The sequence below is a fragment of the Tenrec ecaudatus genome, chromosome 18, assembly GCF_050624435.1.
Source record: "Tenrec ecaudatus isolate mTenEca1 chromosome 18, mTenEca1.hap1, whole genome shotgun sequence".
Lineage (NCBI taxonomy): Eukaryota > Metazoa > Chordata > Mammalia > Afrosoricida > Tenrecidae > Tenrec > Tenrec ecaudatus.
Window position 1 is genome coordinate 40560788 of NC_134547.1, and position 21577 is coordinate 40582364.

A 21577-nucleotide genomic window follows, 5' to 3' on the forward strand; every position below is an offset into this window, starting at 1 on the left:
CAGCCCACACTAGGACCATGACCTTCAGGCTGAATTCAGAAGAGTCCCTGCGGTGCAAGTGTTTAATGCGCTTGGCTGCGATTAGGTCATGGGCCCACCTAGAAGTGCCTTGGAAGAAAGGCCTGCCAAACTACTTCTGAAATATCAGCAATTGAAAGGTCTATGGAGCACAATTCTACTCTGATGCACAAAGGATCACCATGAGTCAGAGTTACCCCCATGACAACTTTTTTGTTTTGTTTTCAACTGCTTTTCTTTTGTTTAGGCTTTCTCGAATGCCTCCACCTACCCCAACATATGGCTGAAAAAGGATTCATGGGGATGGTGCAGACAGCTCTTTGTTCCATTGGGTGTGGGGTCACCAAGAGTCATGGACCCCCTGATGGGCAGCTAACCACACCCTACTTTCTGGGATCCCCCTGGCCTGGCCACTTTTCCAAGACCCTCCTTCCCACCTTCTCCTCTTGGGGTTGGCAGAGAGCCCTCCCCACAAGTTCAATGAGTCCCTCCTCTCTGAGTCTTCCCTGGGCCTTCTTGTAACAGGTAAATGCTACCTGCAGTAAGAGTCGCTCTGGGAAACTGCAGGGGGCTTTCTGTGCTCTAGTGCAGGCAGGTGCCTGAGACAGGAGGAGAAGGTGGGGCAGTTAGTGAATCATCCTCCATCCTCCAGAAACAGCTGCCAGGGCAGCTGCCTAGGATGGCTCCTGCGAATAGATGTCACACCGTGTACGAAGCAGCCCCTTCCCCTTTCCTTTGCTGATGGAAAGGTTGGTCATTTTGCAGTGATTTAACAGCATGCTCTGTGCTGCCCTGGAGTGTAGTCGCAGGTCCCATCTATGTCCAGGATGCCACTTTCCCATCATACCCAGGGGCTTCAGGACATGAAGGTCCTTTGGCATCTGTCTCAGCATTCCTCTCACAGCCTCTCTCTCTTCCCTTCCAGGCTGGGAAATAACCGCATCACTGCTGTCGGGGCCAAGGTGCTAGCCCAGGGACTCCGCGACAACTCCTCTCTCCAGTTTCTGGGGTAGGTTGGGCTCTTAGGGCCACAGGGGCCACACGGAAGGTCTTAGAATGTTCCAGAATTTAGACCAGGACCAACTCTTCACAGTAGGGAGAGTAAGCCAGGCAAAGAGCAATTGAACCTTAGCTGCCTCCGTCCATCTTCGCCTCACAGCAGGAAGTTGAGGGTGCCAGGCCTGGGGAGGACAGGGTGCATCGCTGGTCACAGGAAGCCGTATGGTCTTTGGGGGAATCTAGTATTGTGCTTCTTGCCTTGGCTGCACATGAAAATCACTTGGGAAGCCTCTTAAAAATACTGTTGCCTGGACCCATCTGTGACTCATTAAATGGAAATACCTGAGTGCAGGATCCAGATGCCAGTGTTTAGGTTAAGCTCCCCAATGGAGCTCCGGCCAGGGGTGAGAACCAGAGAGCTGCGGAAAAGAAGGAGGTGAGGAGGGTGGATGTGGACCCAGCATGGCAGGAGACTTTCACGGGTCTTCAGAATTCTTGCTAATGTGGGGCCCTGCTAGGCCTACCCGGGAGGGTGAGGAGGGGAGTCAGGTTCAGGTTCAGGCTGAAAGTCTTACAGATTGCAGGGCCTGGGTGCGCTTTCCCTGTTTTCTGGGTAGAGTGATTGCTCCCTAGGACTGCACCCAGGAAGTCTCCAAGAACCATACTCTTACTCAGTTACACCCTGGTGTGAGCTGTGTTCCATTGAATAAGAACTGGGGGTTTTAGAGTCTGAGATTAGAGGAAGCAAAAATAACTTTGGGGCCCATGTCGGCAAGCTGTTGCCCACAAAGCATACTCAGTTCTGAAGCAAGCCTCTGTGCTTGAGAAATCAGCTCCTTTTTCGAAATTCCTGAGCAGCAGCAGCAGCAGCAGCACCACAGTGTCTACAAGAAAGATGACCTCCTGCTTCAGGTCACATGTGGGGTGTGTATTGGTCTTCAAACACGGATTTATTAAGGCACCTGCTTCTGGACCAAGCATTGTGGTAAAAATGCCCAACACTGTCATATGGTTTAAACTTTTCTATATAAAATGTATTTTGGGTTGTTTTCTTTCGCTTAACAATATATAGTAAGCATTTTCACATCATTATGACCCCATTGTTTACAGACTGGCTGCATAGTACCCCACTGGGTGGATGTCTGTAATCTATTTAACAGCCCCCAGTTGATATTCACTTAAGTTTTCACAATGCCGCATTCCCAGAGCCCAGAGTGCTAACAGAAGCTCAATGCATCTTTGCCACGCCAATTAAAGAACAGTGAATACGCTCGGCTCACCGGCACATGTTCATGTTCAGAGTAATTTAGCACATCAGAAGGTATGATCTGGGTTCCACCTTCTTAAAAAGGATATTTTCAAAGTCTAGTGGGTCAGAGGAGGGTGGCCCCGAAGTTGGCAGAACTAGACATCAAAAAGGAATTGAGAATGCGAAAAAGGAACAAGAGGCAAAGAACTAGCATATTGAAGAAGAATTACACCTGAAAATAACTTCGGACTTGTAGATGGCAGTTACCAGAAGACAGATCTGAATTAAATGTCAGAAAAAGATTAAAATCATGAGTTCATTGTCAAGGAAGTGAAAGCAGGCAGGCTGGGTAGGCCTCTATTATTCTATAAGTTAGTGATATAAAGCCACAGAAAAATTAAAGGGAAGTTGGACCAAATGCCATAAGGTGACCCATTTAAACCTCTCTTGGACTGCATAGTAGGTGCTTACTGTATGTTGACTTTGTTGGTCTTTTCAGGTTCTGGGGCAACACGGTTGGTGACAAGGGGGCCCAGGCCTTGGCTGAAGCCTTAAGCAACCACCGGAGCTTAAAGTGGCTCAGGTAAACTTCAGGGTCTGCTCTACAATTGTCATGGTGGGAGCCAGGGTGAAGAGAAAGGAGCTTGAACCACTTTTGAAGGGCTTGGAACACTTTAACTCTCCAATCCCTGGTGGTACAGAGGGTTATACATTGTGGTGTAAGTCACAAGGTCAGCAGTTCATACCCAGCAGCCTTTGTGAGAGAGAAAGATGAGACTGACTTGCGCCCATAAAGATTTACAGTTCTAGAAACTCTAGGGAGCAGTTTTACACTGTGTTATAGGGTCTCTATCAACTCTCTGGCAGTTATGGGTATGCTAGGCAGGGAGGTAAATACTTGGCTATAAAGCAGAGACTCTCAAATCTTTCTGAGTGACTTTGGAGATATTAGTTCAAGGGTCTTAATCCTCTACTTGTAAATTCAAGTTCTTGGGCTGTGTCAGATTAATTTTATCTCAAGGACCAACTTTGATCCATTAGTAGTGATACCCTGGTATATCATATTGGGAAGGATTCTAAGCCTGGATCTAGACTTAATGAAAAAGAGCCCTGTAACATTGGGCCTTGACTCAAGTATTCCCCCAACACAAGAACACTTCATACTAACAATCTGGCACTCTGTGATGCTCACCTTCCTGACATGATCGCTGAAGACAAAATGGGTGCATAAGCAAATGTGGTGAAGAAAGCTGATGGTGCCTGGCTATCAAAAGATAAAGCGTCTGGGGTCTTAAGGCTTGAAGATAAAATAGCAGCCATCTAGCTGAGAAGCATCAAAGCCCACAACAGCTTGTGTGATCATGAGGTGTTGATGGGATCATGTATCAGGCATCTAAGACCCACAACAAAATCATACCCAATGTGAATGGGGGTGGGGCATGGAGTGGAGACCCCAAGCCCGTTTGGGAAGAGATGAGCCAGTCAGGGTGCAGTATAGCACTGATGAAACACACAACTTTCCTCTAGTTCTTTGGTGCTTCCTTCCCCCCACTATCATGACCTCAATTCTACCTTACAAACTGAATTAGACCAGAATATGCACACTGCTACAGATAGGAGCCCACAACACAGGGAATCCAGGATAGCTAAATCCATCAGGGCCAACAAACAGAGTAGAGATACCAGGAGGAGTAGAGGAGGATGGGGGGAGAGAGGGGAAATCGATCTCAAGGATCAAACTAGAACCCCCTCCCAGGGGGACGAACAATGGAAAAGTGGCTGAAAGGTGATAGAGGATGATGTAAGATATGAAAATAATAATCTATAACTTATCAAGGGTTCATGAGGGGGGTGCTGGCCAGGAAAAGAGGGGGAAGAAATGGGGAGCGGATATCAGGGGCTCAAGTGGGATGAGAATGCTTTGAAATTGATGATGGCAGCATATGTGCAAATGTGCTTGACACACTGGAGGAGTGCTTGGATTGTGATTAGAGATTTAAGAACCCCCAATAAAAGTATTTAATAAAAAAAAGAAAGACAATAAGTACAGGGTAAGTGATCAGTAAGTATATGTTAGAAGTAAACAAAGAAAAAGGGCCCTGTAACTGGAGATGTCTGACAGAGCAGCCAAGGAGAAAGGGTTGATGTGTACCATGCATAGTGTCACTCATGCCTTTATGTTTTTCGCTGACCTCACTCCCTTTTCTGACATGTTTTTGTTTTTTTGACCGTGTCTAGCCTGGTAGGAAACAACATCGGCAGTGTGGGTGCCCAAGCTTTAGCGCTGATGTTAGAAAAAAACGTGGTTCTGGAAGAACTCTGGTGAGTTTGGGGTATTCCCTGCTTTGTAGAGATAACTACTTTGCTTAATTCTCTGGCCTCATTTATGAATGCAGATGTATGGATAAGGCAAAGGAGGAGAGCTTCTGAACCGTTTGGCTTTACACATACTGGGTGATATGCCTCGTACAGAGCCTGACATATGGGACTGGTTCATTTTGACTAATCACTTAGCTTTTTTGTGTGTTTACTGCCTGCACATGCATAAGTGGTTAGGAGGAAAGATGGCGGTGGGCTGAGATTCTGCTGTGCTCATCCAAACTCCATTGCCAGCGAGCCCCTTCTAATTCATTAGAATCATACACAGGGCTCCCGAGGCTGTAAATCGAATGGGAGCAGACAATTTTATTTTTCTCCCCACCCACACTGCAGCTGGTGAGTTTGAAAGTGCAGTACTTGTGGCAGTCCAGTGTTTCCCCAAGGTCACCCCCAGGATTGACATCTTAAGCAGTTGAAGAACACTTCCTAACGCTCTGTTTTTTAACCTCTAACATATCGATATGAATGCTTCTAACTATTCAACATTGATGTATGAATTCAGTGAGGTAGCGTTTTAAAGGGCTTGTTACGGTCCCTGCAGTAGAAACAAGTACTCCATAAATGTTAAATTATAATCATAGCATGGTTACGAGTACTACTATTACTACTAGTAATAATAATCAATCTTACTGTTCCTGAATCTATTCTGACTCATAGCAGCCCTAGAGGACAGAGTGGGACTGCCCTATGGGTTTCTCCACTGTGAAGCTTTACAGAAGCAGAAAACCTCACCTTTCTCTTTCAGAGCAGCTGGTGGCTTTGAACTACTGAACTTGCAGGTAGCAGCTTGACATGTAACCTACTACGCCACCAGGGCTCCTGTATTAATAATAGTCTTTTGATATTTTAAAGTGCAGTTGAGAACCTAAGAACACAAGGTATTAGAGTTATTAGTTATCTTGTAAGGTAGAGTATGTTTGGGGGAAGTTGGAAAATGAACTTTAAAAATGCCATAGACCGGAAACTGATTATGAATTTTTCATCCCAGACTGCGCTAGTACAGGTTTGACGTGTCCTAAAGAGTTCAGATTATTTTAGGGAGGTAAATGACAAATGTTTGCTATTTCCAGGAAGCATAAAGGCAATTAGCATGGCCATAGCAGGCGATTATGGACGACCTTGGCTATTGGCAGAGCTCACAAGCTCCACCCTGATAGGTGTTTGCTGCTGGAATTTCACCGTGATTAAGTGTTTATGATTGCCTTAGGCTGCGTGTGATGGCAAACCTCCCTCTATAGTCGCTCAAACACTGCCTGTCTTCCAGCTTATCATATTGTGGTAGATAGGTGCTGCTGTGAGAGGGGAGGCCATACCACTAGTATTTCCAATACCAACAGGGTCACCCATGGTGGACAGGTTTCAGTGAACTTCCAGATTAAGACAAACTAGGAAGAAAGGCCTATAGATGTACTTCTGGAAATTAGCCAGTGGATAGCCTACAGCTCACAAAAGACTATTGTCTGATGTATTGTTGGAAGATGAACCTCGAGGGTAGAAGGCTCTCAAATACACTTTGGCTACAACAATGGACTCACACATACAGACAATTGTGAAGGTGACGCAAGACCAGTAATATTTTCTTCTGTTTATTCATCAAGTCAAAGCGGACTCGATGGCAACTGAGAACAACAGCACAGTGGCTTAAGCCAATAAATATTTAGTTTCTTGTGTCTCTAGTGGCAGCAAAGGGTTGGTTTGTTTGCTACTTGAGTCAAACTGGGCCCTTGTCTTTCGCTCTGCTCCATCATCTCTAGCTCATGGATGGAGAGTTTCATGATCAAGGTCTCCATCTGCAGTCCTGCTTCTGTAGTCCACGGTTCGGTCTATATGCCTTGGAAGGTCAAACACTCCAGGGAGGATAGATGTCTTCTCATTAAAGAGCACCCCTAAAAGCTCCATCTGTTAACTCCTACTGTATCAATGGCCTGGCTGTAATGGAGGCGAGAAAATGTAGGTCTATCACCAGGTACATCACTGCCCCAAATAAAATTACCAGTACCAGTCACCGCAGAGTGGCTTCTGATTCATGGAAGCCACATGCAAGCCAGGGTAGAACTGTGATTTATATGGTTTGTAGATGTAAACCACCAGGTAAATCCGCAATGCCTCTGGGTGGACTCAGACCCACGACGTTTCAGTTAGTAAACGATCATGTAGGCTGTTCATACCACTCAGGGATTCCCAGACAAAATGAGCAGAAACTAAGCACAGATCAAGTTGATTCTGACTCATACACTAAAATCAAACTCACTGCCATTCATTTGAGTCTGACTCGTGTTGTTGTTGTTAGTGCCATCGAATCAGCTCCGCCCCACAGAGACCCGATGTACAACAGAGAGAAACGCTGCATGCTCCTGCGCTGTGTCAGTCTGGGTAGACTAGAGAAACAAATCAATGGACACACATATATGTATAAGAAAGAAGACTTATATACAAGAGGAATTGAACATTGAGAAAATATCCCAACCCAGTCCAGTCCAAGGCCATAAATTTGATATTAGCCCATATGCCTGATACTAATCTATAAAGTCCTCTTCAGACTCACGAAACACATGCAATGAAGCCAAATGCACGATGATCACAAGCCAGTGGGTAGAAAGTCTTTGGGTCCAGTGGTGTTGTAAGCATCCCAGTGCTGGCAGGGGTCTCTCTGTGGCTTCTCCAGCTTCTGAGGTCTGGTTGCGTCCATGTGGCTTATCTTCTCCAATGTCTCCTAGGGAGTAGCAGAGAGAGAGAGAGAGGTGTCTTCCACCTACAAGAAGGAAGTCCCAGATTTCCCAGAATGCTTAGGAGAAGGCCACGCCCACACAGAAGTTTTATTGACTCTTCAGATTGACAGCCTAGACTCCACCCCTACACTCTTAATCCTTAAATTGACAGCAGATTAGGTGACGACCACATGTCCATTCTCACAACCCTTCTTATCCTTGAGCTCATTGAGGCAACCACTGTGTCAGTCCGTCTTGTTGACAGCCTTCCTCTTTTTGCTGTTCCTCCACTTTAACCAGCATGATGTCCTTCTCCAGGGTCTGGTCTCTCCCGACAGTGTATCTACACTGTGTCAGATGAAATGTTGGTATCCTTGCCTCTGAGAGCTTCCGGCCTTACTTCTTCCAACACAGATCAATTCACCCTTTCGACAGTCTTCTCCCGCACCACAATTCAAATGCATGGATTCTTCTTCAATCTTTCTTGTTCAACTTCCAGTGTTCTACTTTCCCATGCATATGAGGCCATGGCGAGTAACCTGACTTGGGCCAGGTGCACCTTAGTCCTCTACTGTAAAGAGGTCTTGTGCAGCAGATTTACCTAATGCAATACAGCTTTTGATCTCTTGACTGCTGCTTTCCTAAGCACTGATTGTGGATCCAAGCAAGACAAAATCCTGGACCGTTTCAGCCTCTTTATCATGATGTTACCTATTGGTCCAGTTGTAAGGATTTTGTTCTTTTTTACATTGAATTTTAATCCATACTGAAGGCTAAAATCTTGATCTTCATCGGCCAGTGTTTCAATTCATCCTCATTTTCAACAAGCAAGGTTGTGTCATCTGCATATGCAGGTTGTTAATAATCCTGATAATAATCCAGTCCTGATGCCACCTTCTTCTCCATATAATGCAGCATCCCTGATGATTTTACTCAGCATATAGATTGAACAAGTATGTTGAGAGGATACAACCCTGACACACACCTTTCCTGACTTTGAACCATGAGTGTTCCTTTGTTCTGTTTGCACAAGTTCCTCGAGCACAGTGAAGTGTTCTGGTGTTCCTGTTCTTCTGAAGGCTATCCACAGTGGATATGGTCCACACAGTGGAATCCCTCTGCAGAGTCAATCAAACACAAGTGAACACCTTTCTAGTATTCTCTGCTGTGAGTCAAGATCCATCTGGCATCAGCCATGATATTCCACATTGCACATCCTCTTGGGAAGCCGACCTGAACTTCTGGCAGCTCCCTATCAATGTACTGCTATAACCGTTGTTGGATGAGCTTAAGCAAAAATTTTTTGTGCTGTATTATCAGTGCCCTCATTCTATAGTTTGAACATTCTGTTGGGTTGCCTTTCTGTGGAATAAGCACATATATGGACCCCTTCCTGTCAGTTGGCCAAATAGCTGTCTTCCAAATTTCCTGGCATAAAAGAGTGAGTGCTTCCAATGCTTCTTCAGCTTGATGAAACATCTCAATGGGTGTTCCATCAATTCCCGAGACTTGTTTTGGGCCAGTGCACCCAGTACACTTTGAACTTCTTCCTTGAGCACCACATCTTCTTCCTCATATGCTACCTCCTGAGATGGTAGAGTGACTCTGTGTGTTCTCTCCATCTTCTCTTGATGCTTCCTGCATCATTCAATATTTTGCCCATAGAATCTTTCAAGATTGCAAATCTAGGCTTGAATTATTTCAATTTCAGATGTTCTGAGTGTGTGCTTCCCTTTTGGTTTTCAAATTCCAGTTCCTTGTACATTTTGTTACAGTATTTGGCTTTATTTTCTCAAGCTTCCCTTTGAAATTTTCTACTCAACTCCTTGACTTCATACTTTCCTATTTTTGCTTTAGGGACTCTACAATCAAAAGCAAGTTTCAGCGTCTCTTCTGACATCCACTTTGATCTTTTCTCTGTCTTTTTAATGACCTTTTGTTTTCTTCATGAGTTTTGATCTCCACCCCCAACTCTTCTGTCACCAGTGTTGAATCTGTTTTGGGATGTTCTCAATATTCAGGTGGGATAGACTCAAGATTGTATTTTGGCTCATGTGAATCTCGTTCACATTCTTCAGCTTTAACCTGAACTTAAATATGAGCAATTGTTGGTTTCTTCTACAGTCATCCCATGGCCTGTTTTAGCTGATATTGTGCTTCTCCATTGTGTCTTCTCACAGATGTAGTCAGTTTGATTTCTGTGTAATCAGTCTGGGGAAGTCCTTTTGTGTTGTTGAAAATCGGTATTTGCTATGAATGAGTCAGTGGTTTTGCAAAATTCTATCATGAAATTTCCAGTTTCACTTCTATCAAGAGGGTCATATTTTCCAATTACTGTTTCTACCTTTTTGTTTCCAATTTTGCATTCTAATCACCAATAATTAGCAATGCATCTTGATTGCATGTTTGATCCATTTCTGAACGAAGTTGTTGGTAGTATTCTCAATTTCTTGCTCACTAGCTTTTGTGGTAGGTGCTTAAATTTGAATAATAGTTGTATTCATTGGATCTCCTTGAAGTTTGATAGCTATAATCCTATTACAGATAGCCCTGTACTTCATGATGGAGTTAGCAAGATCCTTTCTGACAGTGAATACCACACCATTCCTCTTGATTGTGTCATTCCCAGCATAGTAAATTATAATAATTTTCTGATTCAGAATGGCCAATCCCAGTCCATTTCAGCTCACGAATGTCTACGATGTTGATCTTCATGGGTTCCATTTCATTTTCTACCAATTCCAATTTTCCTAAATTCATACTTCACACATTCCACATTCAAATCATTAGAATGTTTTTGCAGCTGTTTCTCTTTACCATGAGTCATGCCCCATCAGGAAATGAAGATCTGGAAGGCTCCACTCCCACAGGCTTTCCCAACTCGCCTCACCATGGTCAACTCTCCTGCAAGAACTCAGCTCCTCTCCCGTCACACTATCGCCAGTCATGTTCTGCTTTGCTTCTTCAGGCTTTCAATATTGGAGAATGCATCAAAGGCATACATAAGGTTTTCAGTGGCTTCTTCCTCTAAAAGTTGGAAGTCCAGTCCTTCATGTCTGGAAGCTCCGCTGAAACCTGTTCACTCCGGGTGACCCTGCTGGCATTTGAAATACCAGTGACATCGCTTCCAGCATCGCAGCAACCCACAAGTCACCACCGTATGACAAACTGACAGACGGGTTGTGAAGGCTGACTCCCAGGGATCCTGTAGGACAGGGTAGCCCGCTCCTGTGCATTTCCAGGACCGGAACTCTTTGTGGGAATAGCAAACGCCATCTTTCTCTGCCAGGGCAGCTGGTAGTGTCAAGCTGCTGGCCTTGCAGTTATAGGCTAACGTGTTGCCACGCTGCCACTGTGGTTTTGGAGGTTGTGCTCTTTATGGAGCCCCACCTTCCTCCTGTCGAGCAGCTGATAGGTTGGAATTGCTGACCGTGTAACTACAATGATTCCAATGTTTACCTGAAAGCAACACCAGGGCTCCTGGAAACAATATTAGACTGCCGTTAATATGGAATAAATGCAAATGACAGTGGGTAGGTTGGCATGGGGAATGCATTATGTAGAGGGCCATCGGCATGGATTCTCTGTAACAATGCCCCTGGAATTGAGAATGGTCTATCGGTTTCCTAAGTGTGAATTTTCAGATACTGTATTTTCTGAATCTGAGCATTTGGGTGAATCTTTATTGATATCCTCTCCTGTAATAAATGCTTCAAATCAAGTCGATTTTCTCTCTTGTTCTTGCCAGCCTGGAAGAGAATCATCTCCACAATGAAGGTGTGTGTTCTCTCGCTGAAGGACTTACCAGAAATTCAAGTTTGAAAGTTTTGAAGTAAGTCTTAGAAGTGGTTGCTTCTGAATCAGAGATCTTGCCAGCCTGAGGAAGTTCACATGAGTTTGTATGGGAAAAAAATCATTTTTATCGGTCAAGTGCAAATAGTCTATTCAGAGGTAGTCCCAAACAACATAGATGGGAAAATAACGAAGTGAGGCAGAAAAGGGAAATCAGCCAAGATATAATAAATTAACACCACAATGGTCAACTATGGCTCATGTAGGAGTCCTAGTTGGGAACTCTGTAAGCTAGTATAAAACACACCTGGTTGCCTGCTTACCTGAGGGGTGAAAAGTGGGGGGTTATCTACCCACTGCCTATGCATGCTTTGGTGAGATGTGCTTGTGGAACAGGAGCGACTAGATATTGCTAACTTGTTCTGCACATGACTCAACTTGCTCCTGGGGTCAGAAGAAAGACCACAGGCAGAGGGACAGGTGTGCTCAACAAAGTCTTTGGTGAGAAATGAAAGGTGAGGGCATATGGGTGGGTTGCTGACCATGTGACTCACTGGAATTTCCTCCTTCTTCAGTGAATTTAGCTGTATGCAGCCACGAATACATGTAGGTGTTTATTCCTGTATGGATATACTTGCTTGTTCTTCATACATTCATTCATTCACGTATTCATACATCAATGCATTTGTATGTTCATATAAGATACATTTCTGGAATACCCACTTGGTGCTAGGTGCTGTTTGAGGCATAAAAGACACAGAAATGGAAGGCCAGGGCAGGTCCCAGAACACATGGCTATTACATTTTGATAGGGATACAGATAATGAGCAAGCAAACAGACACATCTGGTGGTAAAACCAAATCAAACTTACAGGGTCCCTGTGTTAGCCTGGATAGACTAGAGAAACCAAACTCATAGACACTCATATTTCATGAGAGTTGTATATAAAGGGTAAGTATACATTAAGAAAGCATCCCAGCCCAGTGCTGTCCAAGCCCATAAGTCCAATATTAGCCCATGTGTTCGACATCAATCTACAAAGTCCTCCTTAATCTCACAAAACACATGCAATGACACCAAATGCAGGAGGAAAGCCAAATCAGTGAGTGTGTAAGCATCTCAGCACTGGCAGGGGTCTCCACACGGCCACTCCAGCAACCAGGGCTGTGTCAGGGTAGGTCCATGTGGCTTCTCCTCAGGGATATCTCACAGGAAGTGAGCCTTGCCAGCTGAGGCAGAGAACTAGCTAAGGCAGCTGCACACTGGTCCGACCATCAGAGAACAAGAAACAAAAAAGGCGATGCTCACTGAGCCATTTATATCTCCACCCTTCAATTAAACTGCCCTTCAATTAATCCCACATGCGTTCATTGGCCAGGTTCGCACAATAAACCTTAGCTATCACAGTCCCTCGAATGAACATAATACTTTTCTTTACAATATTTTATTGGCACATACTTTACATATCATACAATTTAGCCATTCAATCATATTAAGAATATTTGTGCATTCATAATTCAATCAATTTCAGAATATTTTCTTCTCATGCTCATTTCTGATAGTTCCAAATTTCCCTGATCTTCCCCAGCCCTGCCTCTATCCAGTTATTCTCTCTATTGATCAACTTATCCTAGATTTCACATACAGAAAAATCATACAAAATCATATAAAGCAAAAAACAAACATTCCAACAACTGTGTAAAACTAAAGAAAACCTCAATCAAAAAGCAGAAAATATTAAAAACTGAAACAACTTCAAAATGGGTCACAAGAGTATCAAATGTTAGGGTGTTAACATTTGAACCTGACTCCATCTGCCCAAATCAACTTTGCTATGCTCTCTGTACGATAGCAAGGCTATTGATCATTCTCAGCTATGGTCAGAGAGGAGTCACCAGAGACTTAATCCATGTGGGGACCTTGCAAGTGGATTTGGGGCTTCCACGGTCCTCCAAACCCTTCTGCAAACCAAGTGTTTAAATTAAAGCTCATATTACTTCCTCCTTTGTATTTGTATTTTATTATTTACAATCCTTGGACCATGCAAACTGGTGTGCTTCTTCCATGTAAACTTAGTTGACACTTCATTTAGATGGCTGCTTGTTACTGATATGCTATTTTTTGTTGATAGCCGGGCACCATCTGTTCACCACACTTTGCTGTAGCACCCATATTTTCAGGGATCTCTTCATGAGAGTGAGCATTGAACAGTGGCAGAACATCCTTCTTTAATGGCTATACATTTAGAAGCCCTGGTAGCACCGTGGTTCAAGTGCTTCGCTGCTAAACAAGGTTATCCGCAGTTCAAACACACTAGATTGTTTTTGTCAATACTTACAGCCTTGGAAAACTTACATGCGCTTAGATGCATTTTACAGCTGAGGACACTGCCACTGATCAGCTTGAGATGAAAAAGGAATTGATGTTGGTTTCATTTGAACCCAAGACTTCTGGCATTAGAACCCCAATATTGTTAGAACCACTGTACTATAGCACCTTCCTGACGGGGGAGACGTACTTACATAAACAACTTGGGAAGAACAGACGAGAGAAGGGGTACATTTGTTGATGAGCTGGCTGGGAATCTCTGCTAGGAGAAGTTAATGTCTGGATTACCCGGGCAAGAGACCTTCAGCAGCTAGACTAGAATAGCTAGCTAGCTCCCTGCAATACTTTGGACCGAGTAAACCCAGTCGAACCATGCATTCTGGCAGCTCTCCCTTCCATCTTCCTTACCAGGCTGTCCAACAACTACATCACCTACATTGGGGCAGAAGTTCTTCTGCGGGCCCTCGAAAAGAACAATGCCATCCTGGAAGTCTGGTAAGTCCCGTGAGCGAGCCTTTTTGAGCTCTGTGAACATAGTTTTCTGCTCTGTAAAATGGGGTGGGTGGGGAAAGGAACTTTGGACATTTTGTTTGTGATGAATTTATTTCTATATCTGGGAAAGAACTCAGATCTCTGAAAAGGACTTTCATTTTCCACTCATACATATTCAGAAACTTCTTTGTTTTAAGCTATAGGAGAGGAATAAGGCAGTGGTTTAAGAATGAAAATAAGGAGCGGCGGGGGGTGGGGGGGCTCAAACGCTGACCCTCGTTGGCATTGCATCTGCCTTCGTCGACTGAGGTTGTTGTCTCAGACACTCTGCAGCTGTGGGTGGAAGAGACGGAGATGGGGATGGTTGCACACTGGATCTAAGTCTGTGTAATTAAAAGCCATGCTCATTCGTCTCACATTTGAAAAGAGCATTGAGTCGCACTTTCATAGGTTACTCTTAACTTCTATCCAAGGATGTTTCTAACTCGTGGGGATTATGGTGGTTCCCTGGTAGAAATCTCACCTTCTGTGCAGAAACTTGAGCTTGATTCCTAGCCAATGTACTTCATGTAGAGTTACTACCTGTCATTGGGGGTTTGTATATTGTTGTGATGATGATCAACAGGTTCAATAGAGATAACAGTCTAAGGTGAACTAGGAAGAAAGATCTAGTGAGTTTTTTTTGAAAATGAGTCAAGGAAAACCCTATGGATTACACCAACCCTATGGATTAAAACAACCCTATGGATTACAAGCATCTGATGTTGGGCATGACACAGAACCCAGAAGCATTTCATTCTTTTCCTTAGTCTTTTATAAGGTTTTCTTTTATTTTTAACAGTTTTATTAGAATATAATTCATGTACTATATAATCCAGCGGTTTAATTATATTTGAGAATTATGTAATCATCACCTCAATTCTGGAATATTTTATTAATTCTTGTGCCTATTATTATTTTTAAACACTTTTATTGGGGCCTCTTAAATCTCTTATCGCAATCCATACATTCCTCCAGTGTGTCAAGCACATTTGCACATAGGCCACCATCATCATTTTCAAAGCATTCTCTTCCCACTTGAGCCCCCGATATCAGCTCCCCTTTTCCGCCCCTTCTCTTGCCCTCCTGCCCTCCCTAACGAACCCTTGATAAGTTATAGATTATTTTTTCCATACTTACATCGGCCTCCATCACCCCTCACCCACTTTTGTGTTGTTTGTCCCCTTGGGTGGGGGTTCTAGGTTGATCATGGTGATCGATTTCCCATTTCTTCCCCTCCCCTCCCCTAATCCTCCTGGTAGCTTTACTTTCCTTGTTAGCCCTGAGTAGTTTATTTATCCTGGATTCCCTGTGTTGCAAACTCTTATCTGTAGCAGTGTGCATGCTCTGGTCTAATCCGATTTGTAAGGTAGAATTGAGGTCATGATAGTGGGGGGAATGAAGGAAGCACCAAAGAGCTAGAGGAAAGTTGTACCTATTATTATTAACTCTCCATTGCCCCCTCTACCATACCCCTAAGGAATTAATGATCTAGGTACTATCTTTATGGAATTACCTATCCTGTATATAATATACAGAAAATCATACCCAAAACCCAATAAAGACAATAAAATAAAACACAGAAAGACTTCAATCTAAGAGAAAGCAGAAGATAATAGAAACTAGAACAAATTAAAAATGAGTCAAAAGGAAACAGATGTTTTAATTTTAACCTAACTCTATCTGCAATAACCCACTTTCTAGTGTACTCTGAGAGCAAGACTATTCACATCGCTCGTCAATGGACCAAGGAAGGTCAATGGGGTCTTAATAAGCATGGAGACTCTGTAAATGGATTTGGGGCTTTCACTGGGCTCCATCGCTTTCTCCAAAATGGGTGCTCAGAATTCAATCTCTTAAACAATTCCCTTCTCTGATCTGAGATTTTATTTGCAATCTTTGGCTCATACAGGCTGGGGTGCTCCGTCCATGCATACTGAGAGAGCTGCTTTTTTTAAGATAAGACTCGAAGACCGCAGATGCTGTTCTTTCTGATAGTTGGGCAGCATCTGATTTCCTTTCTATTCTTTACTGTAGCACTCATATCATCGGTGATCACTTCATGAGGGCAAGTATTGAGCAGGACCACGTTGTGAGAACTAAGATTAGGGTGTATGAGTAAGTGTGAGCTCAAAACCATTTATATATATAAATTGTGTGTGTGTGTGTGTGCGTGTGTGTGTATCTCCCTGGTCCATTTTAGAAGCAGCATTATCATCTTATTGAGAAATAATTTAAGTAGCCTCCTTAGACTTTTGGTTATTCTACTAATCTATCCAATGGTATAGATTTAATCTACCCAATGGTATAGATTTTAAAGTATTATTGAGAAAAGGAAAATATGCGTATATAGGAACAGTTTTTAGATTAAAACACATGCGATGTTCACTTATACAAGTTAAAAACCTAAGTAACTGAACATCATTTAAGAACGCCATGAGGGTTAGGCAAAAGGCAAAATTTTCAAAAAAAGTTCACTCACTGAGGCAGAACTATGTCTGCAGGTCTAAGGTAAGTCACAGAAACAAATAAAATATGAAGATAGCAAGTATATGGCAGTCTTAAATTGCCAATTATTGGACAACCACAAAAGCAAGAGATTTGAACCAAGAACCTTCCACATCCATGACCTTGGGATAGCAGTCCTGTTTGTTCTCAAACGAGGTTGTTTCACCTTTAGCTCCAAAGGAGTATTTCTGCTCCTTTCATCTCCAGCAAGTGTGTTTAAGGAAAAGTCGGATTTCCTTCATGGGGTTTCCTCACTTAATTCTGAGGTTGTTTCTGAAGAAGGTTGTGTACATCGAAAAGATAAAAATCTAAAATCAAAGGACCCTGTAGCACATACTGCAAAGAAACACAGTCTAGAATGCATGATTAATAACACAATGCTGGGCAGATAGATTCTCCTGTTGGGAGTCTATATAAGCAATGTGGAGCTTTTACCCCGGGAAAGCGGGGAGGGAGGGGGAAAAAAGCACAAACTTTCCCCCAAGGGCAGGCTTTGTCTAGGTGCTGTCTTCGCATCAACAGAAGTGAAATCAACTTCTCAGAGACAGACATGTCATCCTCTCCCCTTTGCTCTGCTTACGAACACTCGTTAAAATGAACTGGTTATCATTATAGAGGTGTCTGTTAGTGTGAGGTGCCCAGGGGATAATGCTGTATGTCCCTTTCCCTCTAACAACAACAACAACAAAAACTGACCCCAGCTCAGGTGAGGTCTTCTCTGAAGAAGTGATCTGTAAGATGCACAAATAAGGGAGTGTTAAATGGATTGGGAGACCAGACTCAATGGTTACATGGCCCGAGAAGAGTCTGCTTAGTCTTGGTATTTGTCTATGGTAAGGGTCTCATACAATATTTGTCCCTTTGCGAATGACTAACGTTTCTCAGCATAATGTTCTTCAAGTCCATCCATGTTGTGAGGTGCTTTGTAATTTCATCAGTGTTTTTTAACGATGAATAGTACTCTGTTGTGTGCGTGTACCAAAGTTTCTTTAGCCATTCTTCTACTGATGGACTTTTGATCTGTATGCCACTTATTATTGTGACCTGTGCTGCCACGGACATGATAACGTGTATTTTGTTCATGTTATGTCTCTTACTTTTTTAGGATAGATACTCAGCAGAGGTATGGCTGTATTTTTTGAGATTTCCATTCCTAGTTCTTTTAGGTAGCATCATATTGCCTTCCACAGCACTTTTACATGTTTACAGGTCCATCATCAGGATTTGAGAGTTCTGCTTTCTCCACATCCTGTCCAGAATTTGTTGTTTTCTGTCTTGTTTTACTTGGTTTGGCATTGCTTATTTAAGGTGCGATCTCATTAGCGTTTTACTTTACATATCCCGGGTGGCTAGTGATCATGAGCAGTTTTTTCAGGAGCTTGTTTGCCATTTCAATGTCATTTTTTAAAACGTTTTATTAGGGGCTCATACAACTCTTATCACAATCCATACATATACATACATCAATTGTATAAAGCACATCTGTACATTCTTTGCCCTAATCATTTTCTTTTTTTACATTTTATTAGGGATTCATACAACTCTTATCACAATCCATACATATACATACATCAATTGTATAAAGCACATCCATACATTCCCTGCCCCAATCATTCTCAAAGCATTTGCTCTCCACTTAAGCACATTGAAATAATACAGACCTCTCTCTCTGACCACTGTGCCATAAGACTGGAAATCAATGTCATTTTAAGTGAACTGCCTGTGCATGTCTTGTGTCGACTTTTTAACTGGATCATTTGCTTTTTTCTTATTGAGATCTTAAAGTAGTCTATGGGTTTTAGAGATTAGCCATTTGCCCATTATATCTTTGCTAAACATTTTTTCCCCAATCAAAGGGCTCTCAATTTACTCACTAGACCAATAGAATTATAATAAAAGGAGAAAAGATGGAAGTTATTGGGAATTTCATTTTACTTGGATCCACAATTAACATTCTTGGAAGCATCAGTCAGCCAATCAAATGATGTGTTACATCGAGAAAAGCTGCTGTGCAAGATGGTTCTGGCAGGACACGGGAGAAGGCGGCTGGGGAAGGAAGGAGGATGTCAAACAACTCAGGGACAGGGGAACAACAAGTGATCTAAAATCAGTGGCGAGGAGGGTATAAGATGTCTGGTTGAGCTTGGTCAAGGGCAGTGTAGCCCAGAAGAATTACTGAACCCTGAATGAAGGCCGAACTTGATAGTAGGACAAGAGGAAAGTAAAAGGAAATAGAGGAAAGAATTATGAGGCAAAGGACATTTATAGAGCTCTAAATACAGGCATGTACATATGTAAATATATATAACAATAGGGAAATAGATATATGTCCATATATTTATATGTTAAATATTAAGGTAGCAGATGGACATTGGACTTCTACTCAAGTACTCCCTCAATGCAAGAACACTTTGTTCTAATAACCTGGCATTCTGTGATGCTCACCTTCCCAACATGATTGCTGAATACAAAGCAGGTGCATAAGCAAACATGGTGAAGAAAGCTGATGGTGCCCGGTTATCAAAAGATAGTGTCTGGGTCTTAAAGGCTTGAAGATAAACAAGCGGCATCTAGCTGAGAAGCAACAAAGCCCACATGGAAGAAGCACACCAGTCTGTGTGATCACGAGGTGTCAATGGGATCAGGTATCAGGTATCAAAGACCCAGAGCAAGAGATTATATCAATGTGAATGGGGGGAATGCAGAGTGGAGACCCAAAGCCCATCTGTTGACAATTGGACATCCCATGATAGAAGGGTCACAAGGAAGAGACAAGCCACTCAGGGTGCAGTGTAGCACGGATTAAACATACAACTTTCCTCTAGTTCTTTAATGCTTCCTCTCCACGACTATCATGACCCCAATTCTGTCTTACAAATCCAGCTAGACCAGAGCATGTACATTGCAGGGATTCAGGACAGATATACCCCTCAGGACTAATAATGAGAATAGAGATACCAGGAGGGCGGGGAAGGTGGGGAGAGAAAGGGGAAACCAATGATCTACATATAACTCCTTCCCAGGGGGACAGACAACAGAAAAGTGGGTGAAGGGAGACATCGCTATATAAATATATACCTTGATAATATAAATTAGTAAGCGCTCATGAGGGATAATATAAAATATCAAGGGCTCATGAGGGAGAGCAGTTGGGGGAGGGAGAGAGGGGGAAAATGAGCTGATACAAAGGGCTTAAGTAGAAAGAAAATATTTTGAAAATGATGATGGCAATATATATCCAAATGTACTTGACACAATGGACGTATGCATGGATTGTGATAAGAGCTGTACGAGCCCCCAATAAAATGATTAAAGTATATGTACATATGTGCGTGTTATTTATTTATTTATTTATTTAAAGAACAAAGATACTACTTTGTGATTTAAGGCTGTCCTGACCCAAGCCGTGGTATTTTCAATTGCTGCATATGCACGTGAAAGTTGAACAATGAATAAGAAAAACCTCTGAAGAATTGATGGATTTCAATAATGGTGTTGTTGACCATGGGTGACCAGCACATGCAAATCCATCTTAGAGAAAGCACAGCCAGAATGTACCTTAGAAGTAAGGGTGGCAAGACTTTGCCTCACATACTTTGGACATGTTATCGGAAGAGATTGATCTCTGTAAATGGACATGCTTGGAAAGTAGTGTGAACAAAAAAGAGGAAGACCTTCAGCAATATGGTTTGATTCAGTGATTCCAACAATGGGCTCAAACATAACAATGGTGAGGATTCTGCAGGACAGGTAGTATTTGGCTGTATTGTACATAGTCACTATTAGTTGGGACCAACTTGACTGCACTTACCAGCAACAACAACAAAACATGTCATAGTCTGTGTTTAGGGTCAGCAAGCCAACATGATGTTGATATTTTAAGGTCTTTCATGTCATTTTCTCCCAAATTTACAGAATGTGGAGGTATATCAGGACTTGTGGTTGCCTTAAAAAAAGAATCTCAAGCCCCCGGTAGTCTGTGGCTGCTCATTTCTGTGTGATATCTCCTCTGTAGCATTGGGGAGACGTGCTCATTATGCACAATCAATCATGATCTAATGGGTGATGGATAGTCCTCATATCATCAACTAACTTCTCAGGAGAACTGCCCCAATCCTGAGGCTCAGGCCATGCCAAGCTTTGGTTGAAAAGTGGCATCTTTTGTTGGAATATCATGCTGCTCTGGTTTTGTCCTCACTCAAACCTTTTCCCCATTTTCTCTCCATTTAGGCTCCGGGGGAACACATTCTCTCCAGAAGAAATCCAGATTCTCAGCCATAAGGACATCAGACTCTTGCTTTGATTTGGGGGGCCAGTGCTCAATCGCTGCTTGGACCTCAAATCTGGATCCCATATGGAAGCAGTGGTTCACTCAGATGGAGCTCTGTCCTGCTTAGAACTGATGTCGTTTTCTGGGAAAACTTCCCTTAATGGAAGAAGGAGCAGTATTGTTTTCCAGATCGGACTTTCCCTGAGCCTACTTCTATAGTGCGCTCTGGTGAAGCATTCAACTGTTAACCAGAAGCTTGGTCACTCAAATCCATCTAGTGACTCTGTGGGAGAAAGACCTGCTGTTCTGCTTCAAAGATTACAACCCAAACTTTCTGGCGTACTTCTATTTTGTCATATAGGGTTACTGTTATTCAATATTGTCTCTGTGACACTTGACAACAACATTTTTGCAATCAAGTTCTTCCCCAAAATTAATCCAAGTAGCAGAAGAGGAGCAGCCCCACTTGACCACATGGAGCCAACCTCCAGCTGATCATCAGGTACCTATGAGAGTCACTCACTATGCTAAACGAATACTCACTATAGAGATGGGATCCAAGGAAAGCCTCCCCTCAGCTTCCATTACTCCTTATAAGGAAGTGGTGCTCGGGAAGCAGCCACCTGCCCTGTGGAGATTCACAGGCCAGTCCCTGAATCTGGGCTTCTAACTCATCTAGGATCTCTGCATATGGCACGTCTTCTCTGGTTGAGGATTCAGAATATTGGTATGTCCACCTGTGATATTTTGCAGATGGCACCCCAACACCCCATCTCTCTCCCAGTGGAAGCAGG

The 21577-nt window shown here is 43.0% G+C and overlaps 1 protein-coding gene across 1 annotated transcript in view; it reads left to right on the forward strand.

Annotated features, from left to right (window-relative positions):
* NOD2 (nucleotide binding oligomerization domain containing 2) overlaps positions 1–20980 on the forward strand; it is a 52357-nt gene extending 31377 nt beyond the window's left edge. The window contains exons 6-11 of the mRNA XM_075537194.1: positions 944–1027; positions 2766–2849; positions 4505–4588; positions 11102–11185; positions 13886–13969; positions 20744–20980. Of these exons, the coding sequence (XP_075393309.1) occupies positions 944–1027; positions 2766–2849; positions 4505–4588; positions 11102–11185; positions 13886–13969; positions 20744–20816 (493 nt within the window). The 3' untranslated portion in view covers positions 20817–20980. The remainder of the gene's footprint in view (positions 1–943; positions 1028–2765; positions 2850–4504; positions 4589–11101; positions 11186–13885; positions 13970–20743) is intronic.
* Positions 20981–21577: the final 597 nt, after the last annotated feature.